Genomic DNA, 21946 nt, shown 5'->3' on the forward strand with positions numbered 1-21946 from the left:
TGCAACGCATATGTTGGTGTATTAGTCTCTCCCCCCACAGTTGCAGCCTCTATAATAGCTACACAAAAGCAGTCATTTGCCGCCCCCTCCTGGTGGGCGCAGTAATGATTGCTTGTTACATTACGTCATAGTTGGAAAAGAAAACAGTTTATGGGTCAAAGTGTCTATGAGGTCATTTTAAAGAGCCCCATAGTGAGACCTCAGCAGACTATTTATTAAAGCATACTGTCTTCTAAACTTTAAACCACAATACTATGGTTTAAAAATATAATTTAGACGATATTTATCTAAATAAATATGATTGATATTTAGGAATATAAATATAAGTAATTCGAATATGTTAAATTGCAAGTCAAGTGTCAATGTGTAGAGCAGGCTAACAAACAGGGCTAAAAGAATTTGAAAATCATCATTAACACTTTCGACAGTTCAGTTATGGCTTCAATTCTTAAATTGAGCAATATTCTAATTTTACCATTCAATTTTGTTCTCACACATGTGTTGCCAGGTTTATCTTTTGTAAATACAACACAAGTTAAATAAATGCCCACGGTGATAAAGCATAGTCTTATATGCTTTATCATCGTGGGCATGTATTTAATAAAAATATATAATGTCACATTTTCTCCAAACTCAGAGAATCACGTGAACGACGTCATAATGTTCGGAATGATTGCGTGTGCGACCAGAACCCTTTTCGTCATAACCGAGCGGCATGACGTCGAGCCGCATCAAACAGTTCCATTAAGGCAGGGGCTCCATTATGCAGAAATACCCAAATGATTGGTCTAAAATCAAAAGGAATGGTCATAAATAATAACGCGAGAGTTTGTAAGTTTCCTGCCGACTGTAGACACAACTGTCAAAGGCAGCAGCGGATCCGCGCATGACCCAGCACCCATACTGTTACTGTACACGGCCGCGGAGATAATATCCGTATCACACAAAAAAATTACGGCATAATTCCGAGGTAAGGAACGGAATCGAGAGGCTGCGCCGAAACTGCGCGACGCTGTGTCTTCCCCTCCGCTTTCCATCGCGGGCACTTCTTCCAGAAGATTACTGCACTAAACATATTCCTGTGCCTCCTTTAGCAACAGCGCAAGGATTTTTTTTTTACTCCTCCTTCGTATTAAAGTCGCCATTTTGCTTCACTCCCTAAAGCTTCTTGTATTTTCATTTTTTTATTTTTTTTATTCGCGGCGTTTCTGCGTATTTGTGCTTCTGAGTTGGCATTTAATCAGAGGTTAAAGGGAGAGCGCGTGGATTACATATTAATGAAGAGGGGCACCGACTGGAGTCTGCAAACAGAGTGAAAGTGTTCGGCTTGTGTGCATCAGCTTTTTCTCTTCTTTTTTTTCATCTTCCACATCCTTCATCATCTACCTCCGCGGATACAAGCAGCTGGGGCCGTGATTGTGGCGACCGATCGTGACGCTCGTCCTTCCGCGTCGGACGCGACCGACCCACGCGCCGCAGGTGTGTTTGCCATGTAAAGTCGCGCGGCTTGACGCGAGAGTAAAGGCTACAGCCTGACCCCACGTGGGTGACCCCGCTCACCCGCTTGTGTTGGGTGGATTGGGCTTTTCAGGTAGGTGTGGTCTTCGAGAAGTCCATCAATATCGGTATCTGTCAATAGTGTCAATAAAGGCATTCCTTTGCTTTATCTTTGCAAAGCATTATTGTGTTAGGCATAACGGATGTATACAGACTGATCTGGTAATGAATTATAAAACAGAAATGTGTTATGATGTGTACGTGAGAACTATAAGACATGAGACAACACACACACACACACACACACACACACACACACAGACAGACAGACAGAGTTTGATCTCTGGGAAAGCCATATTTGGGTCATTCCTACTATGGTGTACAAAGTGTATTGTTCCCCATGAAAAATGTCTCAATATATTGGATAACATCTTAAACTCTTGTCTAATGTGCGATCACAGTATCTCAATGCAGTGAGCATTCAGGTGAATTTTAAATAATTGCACTACTTTGGTTTGAGTTAATGTTGCCTTTTCCCAATGTCTCCAGGTGCTATGCACTGACTTCTAAAAAGAAAAACTGGCAATTTAGGTATATTAAGGAATAGTTCCAGTGCTTCTTTTTTCTTATTCTATCCTTTCTATAATATCACTTTCCATCCTGTTAGTCTTATACTAGTCTTTATATGAGTATAGTTAATTATTTTTATTATTTTCTCCCCTTTTTCTCCCCAATTTGGTATGCCCAATTCCCAATGTGTTCTAAGTCCTTGTGGTGGCGTAATGACTCGCCTCAATCTGGGTGGCGGAGGACAAATCTCAGTTGCCTCCACGTCTGAGACCGTCAGTCCGCGCATCTTATCCCGTGGCTTTTTGTGCGCATTACCACGGAGACATAATGCACCTACGGCATCCACGCACAACTCACCATGTGTCCCGCTAAGAGCGAACCACATTATAGCAACCACAAGGAGGTTACCCATTGTGACTCTAACCTCCCTAGCAACCAGGCAAATTTGGTTGCTTAGGAGACCTGACTTGAGTCACTCAGCATGCCCTGGATTCGAACTCCAGGGGTGGTAGTCTGTGTCTTTACTCGCTGAGCTACCCAGGCCCCAAACAGCCAGTACATAATAATGATATCATCCTCCAGTAAGTGGCATAATATTTGCAAGTATGTATTTTATTGAATTCTTTGATGTTGTTTGGTATTAGTTGGTCTGTCTCACTCTGAAACATTCCATCCAATTTGATCAAAGGACAGAAATCAGAATGATATTATAACATTTTCAAAACATAGTTAAAAAAACATCAGAAACAAAAGATTTGAATTTCAAGTTACCTCATGTCTCAATCCCTCTCTTACTTTAGCTCTTTATTTCTTCTAATTTTCTATTAGATTCCATCCTGTTAGGCATCTTGTTAATTTTCATGGCATTGTATAAATAAGGAAGTTATACATAATTAAGATTAATAATTTTCATAGAATACCATCAATTTTGCATTTATGTTACATAAAATTAAAAATAAGGGCTGAAAAAAGCACCACCTACTATTACTATTAATGTGAATATAAAAGACTCTCATCACAAAGTGAAATATGATATTTGTAAGACATCAAATACAAACATCTGATTTATGCCCCGGATCACTGCTGCTGTTAGCCCCGAATATCTAAAAACTTTACACCTGCTTTTAGCCATTTTTTACTTGTCTCTGAGCTTACTTGTGTGAATAATCCAGTGTTATATCTTAGATGTCCAGAACAAAATATCCAGAACTGCAGGAAAAGCATACTAAAGAAATCATCAGACAAATATGTTATTGACTTCTGGTGGTAAAAGGTTTTATATTATTACAAAGTGAGAATCTCAGATTTCTAATGACGCCTAGACTGAGCTTCTAGTCCACTCAGAGGCCTAGATATTCGATGAAACAATGGGGGTGGTGCATGAACTGAAAATTAGACAATGTCTATGGGCGAGCACATCTACGAGGGCTAAAATGTGTTAGAGCGCCACCTACATTTCTACATCGGCATTTTGTAGTGGAAGGTGATAGATCAAAAAATATTTTTCGTTGTACTTGCTGCCATCTAGTGGAATTAATAAGACTTTTTAAGGGGAGATCGTTTGAACAGAACCAGAATTACATGCTTTCAAATTGATGGCAAAAAATATATATACTGTATAGATAAGAATTTTATCATAAGATTGTAAATGTATACAATATTTTTTGTCTCTTTTTTTTTATTATTTGGGGGTGTTCTGAAAAAGTGAGACAATTTTTTGGTCCACAATATGTGTGAATGGTGAGCTTTTAAATTTGATTGTAAAAAAAATTGCAAGCGGCAGCGCAAAAATGCACCATAGTTTAAGGGGTTGGGTGTAGTCCACTCAAATATGAAAACTCTGTGATTTATTTACTCACCTTCATGCAGTTTCAGGATGAGTAAATGATGACAGAATTTTCATTTTTGGTTGAACAATTCCTTTAAATTACAATACAAGCCAATTCATTTTTAAATGTTACAGAGTTAAAAAGGTACTGCATAACAGGAATGACCCATATCCACGACCCCTCTGATTGTGCATGCACACTCCATTCACAGCCTTTCAAAAGTCTTGATGTGTTTGTGATAAATTCCCTAAATACCATAGCACTTAGTCCTACCAGCTGCTTTTGCTATTACCTTATTGCTCCTTTTTGGAACCAACTTCTGGCTCACAAATGAGCTTCACTCCATGAGCCATAAATAATTTGGTCTAATGATATTCCGCAATTGTAGATCTATCTTTCTTCTATGTGGGTTAGGTGATGGGAGGGCCGCTGGCATTAGCTCACTGGGCCACAAGAATAAGTAACTCCAGTGTTAAGAATCCCAGTTTGTGGTTTACATAATAGCACCCTGATAAATTGAACCTGTGAACACTACCAGTGGTTTGTTTTGCATTGACAGTCTTTGAATAGGCAAGGGCTGCTACCTCATGCATATGATAATGCTTATACTACTAAAATTTCCCTACACACACATATCCGTGGACATAAAAACAGGAAGTAGTAATATGAGGGAATAGATCTTGTTTTCTCCTCCCATGAAATTGTCAAACTCAATATCTCTGTGCGTGTGTGTGTGTGTGTGTGTATATATATATATATATATATATATATATATATATATATATATATATATATATATATATATATATATATATATATATATATATATATACAATGCATGAGTGTATGTGTATATGTACTTGCAGTATAGTTTGGAAACAAAATTCTCTCTTAATGTGAGCTAAATCTGGATCTGGTTATTTGGAAAGACTAATTATAAACAAAGATAATAATGTTTTGTTTTTATTCTAAAAATGCAAAAGGTTTTCTTAGTTAGGGTTAGTCAATAGTCATTATAATTAGTTATATATAAAGTAATAGAAGTGACTATTCTTTATTGCCAGATTAATCCCTCTCAAATAGCATTCACCAGAAATGTATTTGTGCCCACTGATACGAAGACATTCCCATGCCATGCATTTGACAAAATAGCTGTCTTTTAACATATGATAAATTGTACAACCAGATGCCCGGTCACTGTTCTGTAAATAATACAACACCAAATTAATAGTGATTTTAAAAAGACAAAAATGAAAGGCCAAGTCTAATGAGGAACTGAAATGACACTGATTTAAGTTAATAAGAAAGTATGATCACAGTCTAATCAGTGCTGTTTATTTTCATTAGTCTTTGTCAGGCTTCATTTATTACCATGAAATGCCCATTTCCCTTTTAGATTGATGGCCATGGAAAAAATATCTTCAGCCAGAATTCTCATCCTGGAAGGAGTTTGTAAAGCTGACTGTATGGAGTTATACATTATAATATTACAGAATAATTTTATGTATTGATGTAATCTTCAAGTTGCTGTTAAAAGAATTAACAGATGTTAATTATAGATAAAAACTATAGATGGAGAGATGTAATTGTAATTTTCCCTTAAGCAATCAGGAATCCAAATCACAGATGTGCATATAAGATGTGAAATAATGTCTATATTTCTTGCTTGTTCATTGTTACACCCAAGTTGTACACTCAGTACCACACATTTCTCCTGCACAATGACTCGTTAGGGTTCTACATGAATAATATTGTAGAACATCCTATTATGTACTTCAAAGTAAAACATGAATTGAAAGTCAGTAACTGTAATCTGATTATAAGAATTGGAAATGTAATGCATTACACTACTTGTTTGTACTAAAAGGTAATTAGATTACAGTAGATAATTACTTTGTAATTGGATTAAACCCAACACTCCTTGTGATCCCCCAATTTGAATACTTTCAAAACAGTGTAAGCATCTTTGTGTTTATTTTGTTTGTATGCAGATAACATGTTTTCTTTGGCCTGATTTGTTTGTGTCCTAAACAGGAATGGACACCTCAACTGGTGCCCGGGTGGCGAAGCCATCCTCGGGCATGTCCAAAGGGCGCACAGCCAAACAGGCCCACCCCACGGAGATGGCCCGAATGGGCAGCATTGAAAACGACAATCACGGTGAGAACGCGTGCTTCTTGGGTTTACAAATACTGTACAATAAAGAGCTAAAATGCACTCAGAGCATGCAAAGTATTAACAAATCATTGGTTGAAGCTGGTGGCATTCACCAATCATTACTTTTTATATGTTAGTCATTTTAAAAATAATTCAACATTTTAGAATCACTAACATCATTGTAAACGTTACACGTTTGAATAGCTGCATTTTTATGACTACGCATGATATCACTGTGTCGGTATGTCTTGCTGAGGTTTTGAAAGAAAACAAATACATTTTGTGTATATATATATATATATATATATATATATATATATATATATATATATATATATATATATATATATTATTTATTTATTTATTTTTTTTTTTATTTATTATTATTTTCAATCAATTTCTCACACAGTTGGAATTATTTCTAACATACAAAACAATTTATCTCCTAATAACATTTTTCGTAAGATATTGCACTTGTTAACCAAGTCAACAAAAGTGCTAGTGAAAAGCTTGCTTAAGCTGAAATATGCTAGCGGTGTTTATGGAAAACAAAGAAAAATCAAGATAAATATCACTTGTGGACAGGATCTTTCAATTGGTAGTAATTTCCAATCAACCTGTAAAAAAAAAACCAAAGGAGTATTTCATAAATGTTAAAAATGTAATTTCCACCACGGAATTCTAATAAAAACAAAACAGAATTTGGGATGTGGTGGAAATTACACTATGTTGAGAATTTTTACGAGTTTTAGAAGAAATGTTTTTACTTGATTTTATTGACATTCACATGGCTGAAAATACCCAAAGTTGAAGAAACACCCATAAATAGTTAGAAATAATTATAGATTTTTTATTTACTGTAATTTTTAAATGTGTATCAAATACAAACAGATCACTGCTGCTATAAGCCCCAACTATCTGAAAACTTTATATCCGTTTTAACCTAAGGCAGTTTTCTATTTAAACTTGTTTGCAAGCTTGGTTTGGTGAATAATCCACTGTTATATCTTAGATTTCCAGAACAAAATATTCGGTCAAGCAGGAAAAGCATGCTAAACAAATATTTGGAAATATATGTTTTATATATGTATGTTTATATCCCAGCTTTGTAATGACACCTAGATTGAGCTTCTAGTCCACTCAGAGGTCGAGATATTAGATGAAACAATAGGGGTGGTGCATGAACTGAAAATTAGACTGAATGTCTATGGACAAGCACGTCTGTGAGGGCTAAAATGCAATAGAGTGCCACCTATATTTCAGATTGGCATTTTGTGATGGAAAGTTTTTTTTTTATTGTGCTTGCTGCCATCTAGTGGAATAAAATGAGACAATATGGAGGGAGATGGGGTAAACAGAACCAGAATTACATGCTTACAAAGTTAGGAATGATAAATCATTTTTTATTCATTATACGATTGTAAACATATCCAATATTACTTATAAATAATTTAAGACTTTTTTTTATTTGGGAGCGTTTCTGAGAAAAATTAGACCAATTTTTGTGAATTAGCCCACAGTATGTGTAAATAGTGAGCTTTTAAATTTGAGTTTGAAAAGTTGCAGGAGGCAGCCCAAAAAGGCCCCAGAGTTGAATGTTAAACACCGTAGTAACACCAGAAGGCCACATGACGACTTACATTTCATCAAGATTGGCCCTTCCAGGAGCAATAAGTAATACACATGTAGAGAGAGTGCAAAGTCTTACTCACACAAACAAAAAACACCATCAGGGTAACACATGTGACTAAAATAAGAAACATTCACTAAACAAGAAACATTCACTAAACAACATCAAATATAACAGAACTCCCCAATGTACATAACTGATATACATTTTAAGAAGAAACATTAAATCTAATGAATTGTGATGTCATGCAGGGACTTCTGGAAACACTCGGTTATTATTTTTCACCATGATTTTAAAATAGTTTTGTGTAAAAGTATATATGTATTTTCTTGTTAAACATAATATCATTTTTTTTACCATTAATTATACAGTAAAATCATACTTTTTACATCTCAAAAACATACAATATTTTACTGTAAAACTACTTGTATAGTCTTAATATATCATAATTAATATATTCAAATATAATATAATTTTTTACCATATATGTACATTTTTAGAATACCGTAAAGTTTTTACTGTATACTGTACCAGTGTTTTTTGTTTTTAATAGTGTGGAATCATTAAGCAGCCAGAATCATTTAGTGGATTTATAATCAGAATCATATGGAATCCTTCTGTGAATTTGGTAAATATGAGGCCGGTGATCGTAAATATGATGTGATGTGCATTTAAGTGATTTTAGTCATTAAGTACGGACCCATTTGGCAATTTATTATTTCTTTCTCTCTTTTTCACTTACTGAAAAACAGGAAGCTTTTTTAGTACCAATGCAACAAAATGAAGAGCAAAGCTGTTTATTAGGTGTGTAATTGATGCATTCTTGTGCAGCCACTTACAAATGTAGTTTTGTTGCCCAGGCCTGTCAATAAACCAACTAAATGAGTCTTATTTTCTGGCCAGCTTTATCATTGCTCTTCATTACCAGTAAAAAAACACATACAAACTAAACTGCACTGTGAAAATCCTCAAGTGAATCTTAATTATTACCAATAATTTGCATCCGTCCTGATTCTAAAAATCTTGGGGTATGTCATAATTGTGTATGTACTGTACATCTATTGCTGTTTAAAGAGTTCTTGTGAGGAAATTCTGCTCCATTCTTTTTGTAAGTGCCATTCGTTTCCCTTTTACAACAGTCAAGTGCTTTGAAAGGGCAGTTTCATATTCATGCCATTTTTGTTTCAGTATTAGGCCAGCATGGGCATTATTAGTCACAAATTGAGGCTGTCTCTTGTAAATGTAATTTGATAGGCTAAAATAATAATACATTTTTTATATTTGCTAAACGGAGAGTTGTGCTATGATTATGCAGTTTAGCTGCTCCATTTGTTTAGTGTTTTGTAAATGTTAAATACACCAGCTATAACACACAGTTTTAGTTTGTAAGCTAAATTTGATCTAGAAGATTTTGTAGCTACTGCTTTGAACTCACCAATCCCATAATTCTTTGTTCAGAGTAAAGTGAACGCAGTCCGTCTTACTGGCAGAGGCCTGCTGGAAAACAAACTTGGCGTTGATTCACGAATGAGCTGGGAGAATGATATTTGTGCACCGGGGCCATGCTGTTTGAATTTAACTGCAGATTTCAAAGAGCATTTTATTACTTTCACAGCATCAGGCCGAACTGTCTCCTTCTGAGAATATTTATCGCTGACTTTTTTGACTCCCCTTTTAGATGAACACCTCCTCTCTACACAGACTAGATGTTCAAACATGGGTGCCTAATGCATTTATTTAAAGCTTGCTGGAACAGATGTCGTATTTAGTGGAACAACAGTCTGTCATTAGTAGTTCTGCCGACTGTTGAGGCAGAACTAAATACAGTCTAAAGGCTTCTATGGTCAGTCCATACCAATACCAATCCTCGAAACTGCAGCAACAACTAATATAAATACACTTATAGAAGTCTAGGTTTTTCCTGATTCCATAAGTTTTAGTAATCGATACCAATGCCAATTCTTTTATTGGCAAAAATGTATTACAATTTGTAATATTAAAATAAATATGAACAAATTTAATGAAAACAATGGCATGTACATGTAGCTTTCAAGTATTTTTAAGTAAGTGCTTGAAGTGTTTCAAGTATTCAAGTAAATATTCAATAATCTGGATGTAATAACACAAATCAGATTTTTTTTATCCTGCCTGTTTATATTCACTTATAGGTGGAGTAAGCGATTCCTGAGAAAGACTGTTGATATTTGAACTCAACAGACAGACAAACACACCCTCCCTTCAGAGCTCCTTCAGAAGCTGGAGTAGTGTTGTGTGGATCGGTCTGATCCACTTTGTTTATTTTCCCATTTACAGAGCCAGAGCGGTGTACAAACACCAGATTTATATTTTTCAGCGCACCCACAGAATGGACAGCTAGCGGACCGTGAAGAGATATTAGTGGAATTTGACAGAAAGTGTGTTCGATTAAAATGACTTCCTCCACCTTTAACGCTTTACCAGTTGAGTTTATAGCAATTACTCACAGCCAAGATGCCATGTTAAAAAGTATGTAAGGTAACTTATATTGAAAGTGGTTTCAGACTGGCTTCCAAAGTTTCATAATGTCTAATTCAACTATGACATTTTTTTTCGAAACCTCCATCAGATGAAAGTTTGTATTTCTTTTCCACCAATCGCCAAATTGCGTTTACAGGGTTTGTAGGACATCATACAGTTAAAATAGTGGTATCCTGCAAATGTTGCCTCAAGGATCTATTTGTATTTGATTTTACCCATTAAAATGACTTCTGTGTAACCTAATTTATCATGTAAATTTAGTTGGTTCAATATTTTTTAATTTGATAAAACCAGTTAATTTAGATGTTACCACATGAATAACATTTTTTAGGTTAATATTTTTCTCAATGTAAGCAGCGAAGAAGGCATCTTTTTTTTTTAGTTTGGAGGTATAGATTTATTTATATGTACTTTTTGGCTTCCTATTTGTGGCCTGTGGTTGTTGCTTATATTATAACTTATAAATAATGTGTCTGCAAAGAATTCAGACGAAACAAAAGGGTTTACTAGCTGAGGTTATGATGTCACAATGTCACCGATTAGTCAGTCCAACTGAAAGCATTCAGGCAAGCCTCCATATGGTGTTGGTAAACCCAAAGTGCCTTACTTGAATTGTCTTTCTTTGTGTGTGAAAGCATGTATGTGGTTGCAAGTGTATGGCTTCTTCTGCCAAGGGTGCGAGACAGTTGTCTGGTCTTAATCAGTTAGACGTCGGCAGCTGAAAGATAAAACTCATAGGCCTGCAGCCTGTTTTTTTTTTTTTTCCTGGAATGGATGGTGCCATAGAGAAGAATATGGTACCTTTATTGTTTACATGAAACATTTTGGTTACTGTTGTAACCTCCGTTCCCTAATGGAGGGAACGAGACGTTGCGTCGAATGAAGCGACATTAGGGGTCTTTCTTGAAGGCTTGAAGGGTTACCTCTGAACTTGAGAAAAGGCCAATGAGAAATTGGCAGACAGAATTTGCATGTCCCTCCCCTGGACATACGGGTATAAAAGGAGGGAATCGTGCATCTGTCAATTCAGGTTTTGCACTGAGGAGCCGAGAAAAATGTTCGGCCATTACAGTGGCTCAGTACAGCATCATGGCCGGGGGGACACAACGTCTCGTAACAGTAACCTAGATGTTCCCCATCTGTCGCTCACTCGACATTGTGTCGAATGAAGCGAAACTAGGGGTCCCTATTCAATCACGCCATAAGCTGAACAGTGTACGTAAGCTGCTGATGCAGGGGCGGGCAGGCAGTTGTATGCCAAAGCAGCAGGCTGCATCAGACTGCACGTACCCTTCCCCAACGCCCATAAAAACGTCATAAACTTATTAGGTTCCCCCCCGAAGAAGGGAACAAGTGACGTGTCAAGAATGGGAGCAGGCCGCGCCAGCCGTGCCTTTTCTCTCTCTATGTTTCTCGCATAGAGTTAAAGTGGCTGGGGCCACTTAACGCTATAACACACTTCGGGGAAGGCGTTCTTTTCCAACTCTTTTAGGGGGAAAAGACCCAGTGGAGAACACATCCTGCTGAGGCTGGGGGTAGGTTAAATGTGGCGAATACATCACATGGTTTTTCAGGTCACATGTGGAAGTGGCGAGGTGGTAGATCCTACATAGCGAGGGAGGAGTTGCTACAAACACAGCGACCGGCATCTGACTGCGTCATGGTGAACTGATATAGTGGCTACATAAACCTTCAAGGTGGAGGGGGACAGCCTCCCCTCCAGCCTCTCCTGCAAAAATGAGAGCACTGACCCGACTGCGCATCTCCGAGGGTCTTCAGATTGGGAAGAACACCAATTCGTGAACAAACACCACTTTAGGGCTTAAAGCTGCCTGGTAGAGGGAACTCTGGCTTGGTTGATCGTGTCTATGACAGCAGGTGGTAGGCCACTTAGATCTTGTGATTGAGGAGGAGGTCCTTTGTAGGCGTCCTCTGGACTCGTCAGAACCAGCAGGCAAGGGTGCTGGGACTGCCAATGTTTGGCGCCGGATTGCAGTGAGAATGGCATTTGTGGGCCAGATGACCCAGGGAACGAGGAAGTAGCTCTTTTATTGAGATTGTGGGTCAGCAAATATTTTATTTGTTGTCAATATATTGTGCACCTGTAGTTTAAATACATGTCTGGGTGTACTGGTGAGGGGATTTGAGTTGTGAGGTTATAGTATCTTTACATAGTAGCCTACATCTTTGATTTCAAAAGAGCCAGGATAATTCTTTTTTTTTCCATGATAGGCCCCCTTCAACACTACTTGATAAACATGTTTTAACTGGATCTTTTTGGGGGGATATTAAAGAGATTTGTCTTTTTCCACATAGGACTTCTTGGGATAAGCATAAAAACATTTCAGCTAATTTCAGCCTTTTATTTTGCATATGAATTGTAGCATACTCTCAAACGAGGCCCACAAATTCTGAAAAACGGGAACGTTTCACTGTCTTTCATTCAGTACTTGGATAGGGTCTTCATATAAATAAATAAAAACTACACTGTAGAAATGCATTAAAATGTTGTGTTGAACTAAAAATGTGCTTCATTTGCATAAGTCAAATAAATAATTTAATACCTGTTAAAAACAAAAGTTATGCGCTGCAACCAATCAAATGTCCATTATGAGCATGAACGCAATGATGAATCAGAGTGTTTAGATTCATCTAGGCCCAGACAGAAACTGACTTTGTCATTTTCTCTGCTGATTTTGTTGAAAAATTCCACAGATTCAGACTTATTGTCTGATGCATGTTTTATGTCTCACATGAACACGGTTCTCAACTTGTTTTGAATGTGTATGTCATGCATTTGCCCTAAATATATATATATATTTTTAATGCAAGTTCTATTTATCGAAATGTATAATCCCGATTAGAAAATCAAGGGAAATAAATGACTATTTGACTTTTTGTCATTATTGTGCAGCCCTAAAAGAAACAGATTTTTAACAGTCAGATCATGTAGTATGGTTGTGTGGTGTAAATATATATATATATTTATACCACAGGTCTGTTGAATGCTTGATTCTGATTGGTTCACAGACATTCTAAGGTGTGCAATTATAAGTAAATGTACATCTATAAAGGAGTTCCAGGACTTGACCGCATAACGGTTCCATATCACTTCACCAAATTATTTCTGTTATTTCAAAGAGCGCTACAGGCTACCACAACAAAATAACCAGTTAAAACAAATACATTGGTTAAAGTAAATTATTGGTTAAGAACATCAAACAATGTCTAAAATATCCTACATTTATTTCAGTTTCGGTTAAAAAGAGCCCTCTGACTTCTTTGTCTCCCCGCACGTACGTACACACATGAGTCACGACCAACAAATAGAACCGCACCCCCCGCAACATGAAAAATTTATATTATCTGAAATATCTTTTAAAGTTTCAATGTATTTCACCCTAATCAGCCTCACATAGCTGTAATAGAAACACCACGCAACCCCCCTTCTCACACACACACACACACACACACACACACACACACACACACACTTCTAAAATTACGTTTTTTTAATTAGCAAAGAAGGCTTGAGCTGTATCAAAGCTAGATACACTTGATCAATACAATGGTTTCTATATTATCTGAAATATCTCTGTGAAAAACCCTCACGCACCCCTGCTCACACACACACTCCCACACTCGTGGACACACATAAGCGTAACACACACACACACACACACACACACACACACTTAAGACCCAAACATACTCGTAAGAGAAAAACAGAGTAGTCATGTCAGAGCACTCCTGCATCTCAGTGGAGATGAAAAAGTTAAGGTATATAACGGGAATATGGCGACACACATCTTGGTGATTTTGAAGCCATGTTACTTCTGAAAAGAGCTACAACAAAAAGGTAATCCCACAACTGATCCCTCTCATTTTATGAGTTTCTTTCGATCCCTCAAATACAAACTCACACATACATGCACATACACTCTACATTATTACTTCAGTTAGTCATCGAGTAAATCACCGCAAGTCTCCATTGCAATTTCTAACGTGACGTTTTCGAATTAGCAACGAAGGCTCGGACTGTAGCCTGTTAAAGTAAGACACTGAATCCGTGGTGGAAGAAAGTAGTTCCACTCACAAGAGTGTTTTAGGGACGAAAACCAGAAAATGTCTTGAGATAAACCCCATAACGATGTCTTAAGGTGTGGTAACCGTGGTATAAGTGGAATAATGGACTCAGGACAGTTAAATAATAATGCACACCTGAGCTGGTAATGCACGTTGTGACGGTAACACATTGGGTGTGCATTATTTTTCAACAATTCAATGGGCCGGAGTCAATTTTTTAGGGGGTGTTCTGTCTATTGATAAATCCCAATCATATTTTCCCTCCTTTTCTCCTTCTTTCAATCTATTTATCTCAGTCTCTTTCTTCTGGTATTAGTAAGTTTCCCTGTGGAAAGCTGAATGACTGTAGGGCTTGCTGAGGCATTGGATAGCCGTTGGCAACAGCTGTGTGCAGTTGGCGAGTGCAGCTGTAATAGTCCGTAGGAACAAATAAGGTCATTCTTACTGACTGCTGTAATTGTAGTGAAGTGCGGAGCAGACACACTTTTTGACTGCATGTCTTAAGAACCTTTTGTGCGAGTGTAACATATGCCTCTGAATAATTGGCCTTTTTTCTGTCAGAGAGACTAGAAAAATTGCTACACATACTAAAGAAAAGATTCATTTTTCAGGTTTTAAGTTATCACACAGTTATGTAGTGGTTCTACTTAGTTGAACTCTCAAGCCACAATTAAAATGTATAAATGTCATTGCATTAGATAACAACATATCAAACCAAGTGTCATATTTTAAAACAAGATAACCCATGTACACTTTAAGCAACAGCACCTTAAAAACAAATGATTACAAAAGTGGCTAACAAAAGTAAAGCTAGTTCTGAGAAAATCTGTAGCATTTTTCGTTTTCAGATGTCACTTACTTTAATATTTTGTTATATAATGCAATGAAAGTGTGGCTTAATTGTCCAAATACTTTTTGGAGCCACAATGTTTGTTAATGACACCTTCGTTGTCCTTTATACATTAGACAATAGTCACCTGATTCATAATTTCTTTTTTGGATGGTGGTGTTGCTGTGGTGCTGAGGTTGTCAGGCGCCAGGTCGCCGGGGACAACGGAGCTCATTCCTGACCCACTGCATAGTGTCCATCTGTTCACAGCCTGAGCTCCACCCATTCCACAGAGTCACTGATGAGACCATGTTCTCTCTAAATAGAGTTTTGAGTAATTACCTGTATTTGAGAGGGACATTGATTGGAAAGTTAACCATTTCCTGTTGTGTGACTTAGGTTCTTAATCTGCTTTTATTTGTCTTTTTATATATTCATTAAGATTAAATAAAGCAATAAAGGATGAAAGGGCATGCTACATAGTGAATAAATGTAAACATTTATTACATTTAACCAAATTTAGGATTGCCGTGTGAGCGTGTATTCATATTTGCTTTCATAATGCAATATATAATGAGCAAAATGAATGACTATCTATGCATGAATCAAAATCACTGAAATTAGGGGCGTAGCAACCATTATAACAGGGGTGGAGGAGGGGGGTGGACAAAGTTATTATGCAGTTATTACACAGTTATAACAAAACTGGAGATAACAGAGTGATGGGCCATGAGCTGGGGAACCAGAGAATAAACTGGAGGTGGGGGCACACAAACTTCCAGGAGTCCAGGAACAGATGACCCAAGAGTGGAGATGAAAATCCTAGGTAATCGTAAATGGGAAGTGATCAGCTAAAATAAAACTTTTAGCTTAACCAGGCCATGGCTAGGAAGATGCCAAGGCAGAACAAGACCTGCGAAACACATTGATTGGGTCAGGAATAGCACAGTAGTCTGTGCGGGCAGAACTGGGAGAAATGTTTAGTTAAACCAAGAAAGGGCTAAGAGGGAATTCTTGATTGGCCGGGACATGACCAAGGGAAACTTTCTATGATGACCAGGTCAGAGCCATGGGGAGGTTGAAGACCAGCCAGGACAGGAACTATTTAGGTCAGCCAGGTCAGGGCTAAGAGGTTGAGGCAGATCAAACGGGACAGAACTTGGGGAACTCTATTGGTCAGCCAGGTCAAAGTGGTGAGGTTGAAGTAGATCAGCCAGGACAAAACTAGAGGAAATCTCTACATTGGCCAGGTTAAGGCCAGGAGGAGGGAGGATCAGCCAGGACCTGACTGGGGGCAAAGGCTGTCTACTAAGACCTGGTGACATCTGGTATTGGTTACCAACTTAAGCTGGGCCAAAGGTCTTGCAGGCTTGCCCTTGGAAGTCTGGACCGGGGAACCTGCATTAGGCGAAGAAGAAATTAACTGAAGGACTGATAATTTCATGTTTACATCTGGTTAAACCCAACACTGAGCCCTTTTATCTCTTGGCCATTCAGTAAAGAACTTCAGCTGCCTCAGTTTTTCCATCATTGGGTTAATAGCGCTGGACTAGATAGGTTTAAACACAGGGGCATCCATGTAAACTGTGCTATGGATTGGAATATTCAGGGATGCTTAGACCCAGGAAGAGTCATCAAGACAGTGGGTGGAATGTTACATGAGATTGACCAATAGATAGGTCTAAGTCCATTGTAATACTCAAATCCGGCTTGAAGGACCATGTAAAATATTTGAGGGAGGTCAAGGAATACTGAATCGTAGGAGTATCAGTGTTCCAATTAAAACACCTTGAGAAAAACATACATTTTCTTGATTTATTCATCATGACCAATAACAATACATTTTGGGAGGACTCACAATTGTACAACCAGTTGTATTCTAAAACATATTACACAAAAGACATGAATATACAGTACATGCATAAACAATATCATAATTACTTATAGACAGAAACTACTTTCTTAATGACAAAACAGACATTGCAAGAAGAATTATAACATAAACATCCATCCATCCATCCATCCATCGTCAACCGCTTATCCTGTGTACAGGGTCGCGGGGGGCTGGAGCCTATCCCAGCTAACATTGGGCGAAAGGCGGGGGACACCCTGGACAGGTGTATAATATTGATTATAACATAAACATGACTTACATAATTCACAAGTTTATAGCGCCAACAAATAGAGGTCCCAAGCTGGAGATCTAGAGGAACAAAAGGAACTGGCAAACACTCAACAACCTCACTTATAAAGGCTGCCATCTCATTAGTGGCAATGCAGCTGCTGATAGTGGGCGGGGCTTCAATCAGGTCAGAGTTGTTAGGATTTTCTACAATATCCTTGTATATTGCAGAGACAACACATGTATAACAGTGAAATAGCTGACAATAACACTCGACTCCAGTATCTTACAAGAGATTGATCATTTGAACTTCAAGGTCTAGTCGCTGCATCGCATCGCTCCTCATTTTCATAACATTTTAACTCAACTGTCGCCACATCACATCTCCAATGGTTGTTGTCACTACAAGGAGCTGTCAGTCAGTATGTTTACATGCACTTTAAAAGAGTGATTTCAGTCAGACTAAACTTAAACTTAAAATGTCAAGTAAAGGATTTTTGCAAACTCAGACCTAGGCAATGCGATTTTAGCTCAGCTTCGTCTAGCACGTGTACACGTTTATCAAACCACTATAGGCCTCAACGTGATGCCCAGCGTGTATAACCAACAGTCCTTTAGCTGACATCTTCCTTCAAATATTCGATCACGCATTGTATCATGTACTGTATACTTGGACAGACAGATGATAACAGTAGCTCAACTTCTCAAAAACTTGCTGTTGCACAATTGTAACTGTGCATGTAAATGTAAGTGAATGAGACTTAAGGGAAGATATTGATTCTTGTCCTTTTCATCAAGTCAGTGTCAGATTGTTGACATTAAATCTTGATGATATTTTCATCCTTTAACCGACAAACCCTTATTTCTTAACATCAGGGTACTGATGAGATATAAATCATTGGCAGCTATCACCACAAGGCAAACATTTATTTGGTATCATTTATTTAATGTGGATCCTCAAATCAGGACAAAAAGACAAAAAAAGAAAAGCAACAACAACAAAAAACAAAACAATAAAAAATGTTTTTAGCAGCTTCTGATTACAATTCTTTTGATTCGTGCTGGTTCTGGATTAATGTACAAGGACAACATATTCCTGGAGCGTTATCAACAGCAGTGAATTATTGGATGCTTGGACTGTCGCAGACTTTGTGTCCCTGTGTGTCCCAGATGATTGCTGGAGATGAAGCCTAGAACAAGCTCTGAAAGGCCAATGATGTGTCCACAGCTTTATAGAGAGTAGTTTAAAAATCAATTCAGCCCTTAAGAGTCAGTGCAGGGACCTTGAGTCAAGGGAAATGGATCCTTTTCCGCCTTCTTTAGTGATCCTTGTATGTGCTCGCGCACACACACACACACGCATGTTGTGTTTCCATGTTTTATGGGGTCTTTCCTTAGACATAATGGTTTTTATACTGTACAAACTTTATATTCTATCCCCTAAACCTAACCCTACCCCTAAACCTAACCCTCACAGAAAACTTTCAGCATTTTTAAATTTTCAAAAACATAATTTAGTATGATTTATAAGCTGCTTTCCTCATGGGGACCAACAAAATGTCCCCACAAGGTCAACAATTTCGGGTTTTACTATCCTTATGGGGACATTTGGTCCCCACAAAGTGATAAATACATGCTTACACACACACACACACACACACACACACACACACACACACACACACACACACACACACACACACTCATGTTGTGTTTCCATGTTTTATGGGGTCTTTCCTTAGACATAATGGTTTTTATACTGTACAAACTTTATATTCTATCCCCTAAACCTAACCCTACCCCTAAACCTAACCCTCACAGAAAACTTTCAGCATTTTTAAATTTTCAAAAACATAATTTAGTATGATTTATAAGCTGCTTTCCTCATGGAGACCAACAAAATGTCCCCACAAGGTCAACAATTTCGGGTTTTACTATCCTTATGGGGACATTTGGTCCCCACAAAGTGATAAATACATGCTTACACACACACACACACATCACTCATCTCCCTAGTCTCACTATTGCTGCAGAAATCTGAATCCATTCAGGAATTTAGTTTGCTCTGCTCTTTTACACACTGGCTCATTTTGAGTCATTTGAGTTTGGATGCCAGCTTTAAAAATACCAGCGTTTTGGCTGTTTTATGATTCATTCAACAGCGACATTATACATGTGAATAATAAATGATATAATATTGATTATAAAAATGGATGCTGATTGGTCAGTACAGTGTTCCAGCTGTGCGAAAATCCACAATATAAGAACAGCTGTGACCTTTTTTACCACAGCACTGCACAGAACACTTAGCAGATTTTTATTTCTTTTGCAAAGCAACACTGATATTTTAGGGACTATATCTCCAAGCGGAAGGATGGCAATGAATGGATATGCTTAATAAAATAACACTTAAATGAAAATTTGTTTACCTAATATTGTAATCATGTAAGCAATAAGGCCATGCTACATTGTGAATATATTCACATTCACAAACTTTATACTGGGAACTTGCAGTTTTTTGCAGGTCCAAGTTTTCTTTTTATTCTACTAGTATAATTTCTCCTAAGGTTTTATTTTTGAGATGCTCTGACCCCTGATATTGCTCTCTTCTGGGAAAAGGCCTAATAGTGGGGAAATCTGTTGCTGCTCTGTTTTCTAGAACAATGAAAGAAAGTGGAAATAGCGAGAGAGGCAGCCAATGTGTCCAGCTCTTGGTTATGATATTATACACCCTTAATGGCTTGAGCAGACCCTCTATAGCTTCTGTGGTTGTCCCTGCAGATTTTCGAATACACAAAATTTGATTCTGCTTTTCACTGTGTGTGTTTCTTGTTTTGTGTTTTTAAAACTACCTTAAGGGCTTGAAACAAAGAACTATGTGCTTGTATACGAACACAGACCAGATTCAAACTTGCATCGCCCAAATGAGAGCTCAATGTATAGGAGCATGTGCGCTAACCGCTAGACCACAACTTTAATAAGTTGGAAACATTTTACTTTCTTACCAAAGAGACTTAAGCACTTGCCAGGACAGGCTAGATGAACAGTGCACGACATGAGAAGATATAGGAAAACAAATTGGGTGGTGGTCTTAGGACTGTAAAATAGACCGACAATAACAGACTTGCAGTAGCCTACTCAATGAGGAGCCAAGTCGAGGATAGGGTCAAGGTGTTTAGGGTGTTTAAATAATAATAATATAATAAATAATAATAGAAAATTTGAATAGCAAATGCAGTTAATGATATTAATATACAATTTTTTTTATTATTTTATTTTTTGCAAAGTAGAAATGCACATTTAACAGTAAATCACTGATTTAAATACAGAAATAATTCTACTGATATAGCAACAATTAAATCTATATAAAGTTAATTAACACTTATTTGTTGATGGGTTATGCTCAAACATTGTTATTGACGTTCATTAGAACTGAATATATTTAAAAATCCTAATCAAGTCACAAATCCGCCCTTAATTCATTGGGGTCCAAGCTTTACAACTCTTTTGTTAAATTCTCCTTTGTAGTTGCCCTTATGAAAATGTAGTGCTTGCATAGTATCTAGAGGTTAACTGTGGTGTTAGTAAGACCATGCTCCTCATTACCGTGGCCACATATCATTATGGTTTCTAAAATAACAGATTATAAACATTTTCATGGAAAAACAATATCCTAAACACATGAAGAAACTATAAAAACTATCTCCATAAAAGTGACTTAAATTCCCAAAATATACAATATTTAATATAATTATAATAATATTAAAATTTATTGTAATTATATACAACATTTCTGCCAAAACACAACAGTTTCTACAGTTAGTGTTAGTACAGTAACTGCATAGAGAATGTCTATAAAGGAGGTGATGTGTGGATTGAAAAGCCTTGTAATTAGCGTTTGTGTGGCACAATGTTATCGTGCTAACCTCATAACTGCTGTTTAGAATGTCAGGGCTGTTTAATCTAGTTTCATCCAGCTTCAACACAGTTCCTTTAACTAGGTTGACCATATGGTTGTTGTCCAAAAAGAATTAATTTAATACATTTATACATATCAAATACATTTAATTAATAATAACATTAATAGATTTAATAATACAGCAGAAAATAAAAACAGAAAAGATCAGATGCAAAAAAATAACTAGTTTCCCCATAGGTTGCAATGGGTATTAATTCTCTTAAACTCTCATCCTCCACAATATTAATCTGCTGATAGATCATGACTATCTGGTTTGTTACAGCAATCGTGAAGCTGAGTTAATGATTCGTTGACATGCAAGTGCCAGCTTTAGAGAGATTGTAAAATTTCCATCATGGTCTTTTTTATTGTCATATTAGTTTAAATTTCCCTGGTACATAGTATATTTGATGTTGTCTCGACATAGTCAACATTTCCAGTTAATAACGACAATGCGTAGTAGGGCTGGGAATTGCCACAGACCTTATGATTTGAAAAATTACAACAGTATCTTGTAGCCGATTCAATATGTTGCATTTCGGTAAGTATTGCGATTTGATGTTACATTTAGCTGTTAACCCCCCCTTTTATTTTTATATATAATAGAAAGAAATGTTTATTGAAAAACAGTTATGTCTAACATGACCATTCTTTCACTCTGTAATACAGAAATTTCAGGTAAATATTTTCAAAACTACCAATTTCCATAATCGATTAGTCAATGCACTGGTTGAGCTATTAGTCGACTAGG

The 21946-nt window shown here is 37.1% G+C and overlaps 1 protein-coding gene across 2 annotated transcripts in view; it reads left to right on the plus strand.

The window, feature by feature from the left end:
- The first annotated feature begins 759 nt into the window (after positions 1-759).
- Positions 760-21946, plus strand: part of LOC127618574 (zinc finger protein 512B-like) — a 63298-nt gene continuing 42111 nt past the window's right edge. For both annotated transcript variants that reach the window (XM_052091117.1, XM_052091116.1), the window contains exons 1-2: positions 760-1591; positions 5931-6056. In XM_052091117.1, the coding sequence (XP_051947077.1) occupies positions 5933-6056 (124 nt within the window). In that variant the 5' untranslated portion in view covers positions 760-1591; positions 5931-5932. The remainder of the gene's footprint in view (positions 1592-5930; positions 6057-21946) is intronic.

This window comes from Xyrauchen texanus, chromosome 25 (assembly GCF_025860055.1).
Source record: "Xyrauchen texanus isolate HMW12.3.18 chromosome 25, RBS_HiC_50CHRs, whole genome shotgun sequence".
In the NCBI taxonomy this organism is placed as follows: Eukaryota; Metazoa; Chordata; class Actinopteri; order Cypriniformes; family Catostomidae; genus Xyrauchen; species Xyrauchen texanus.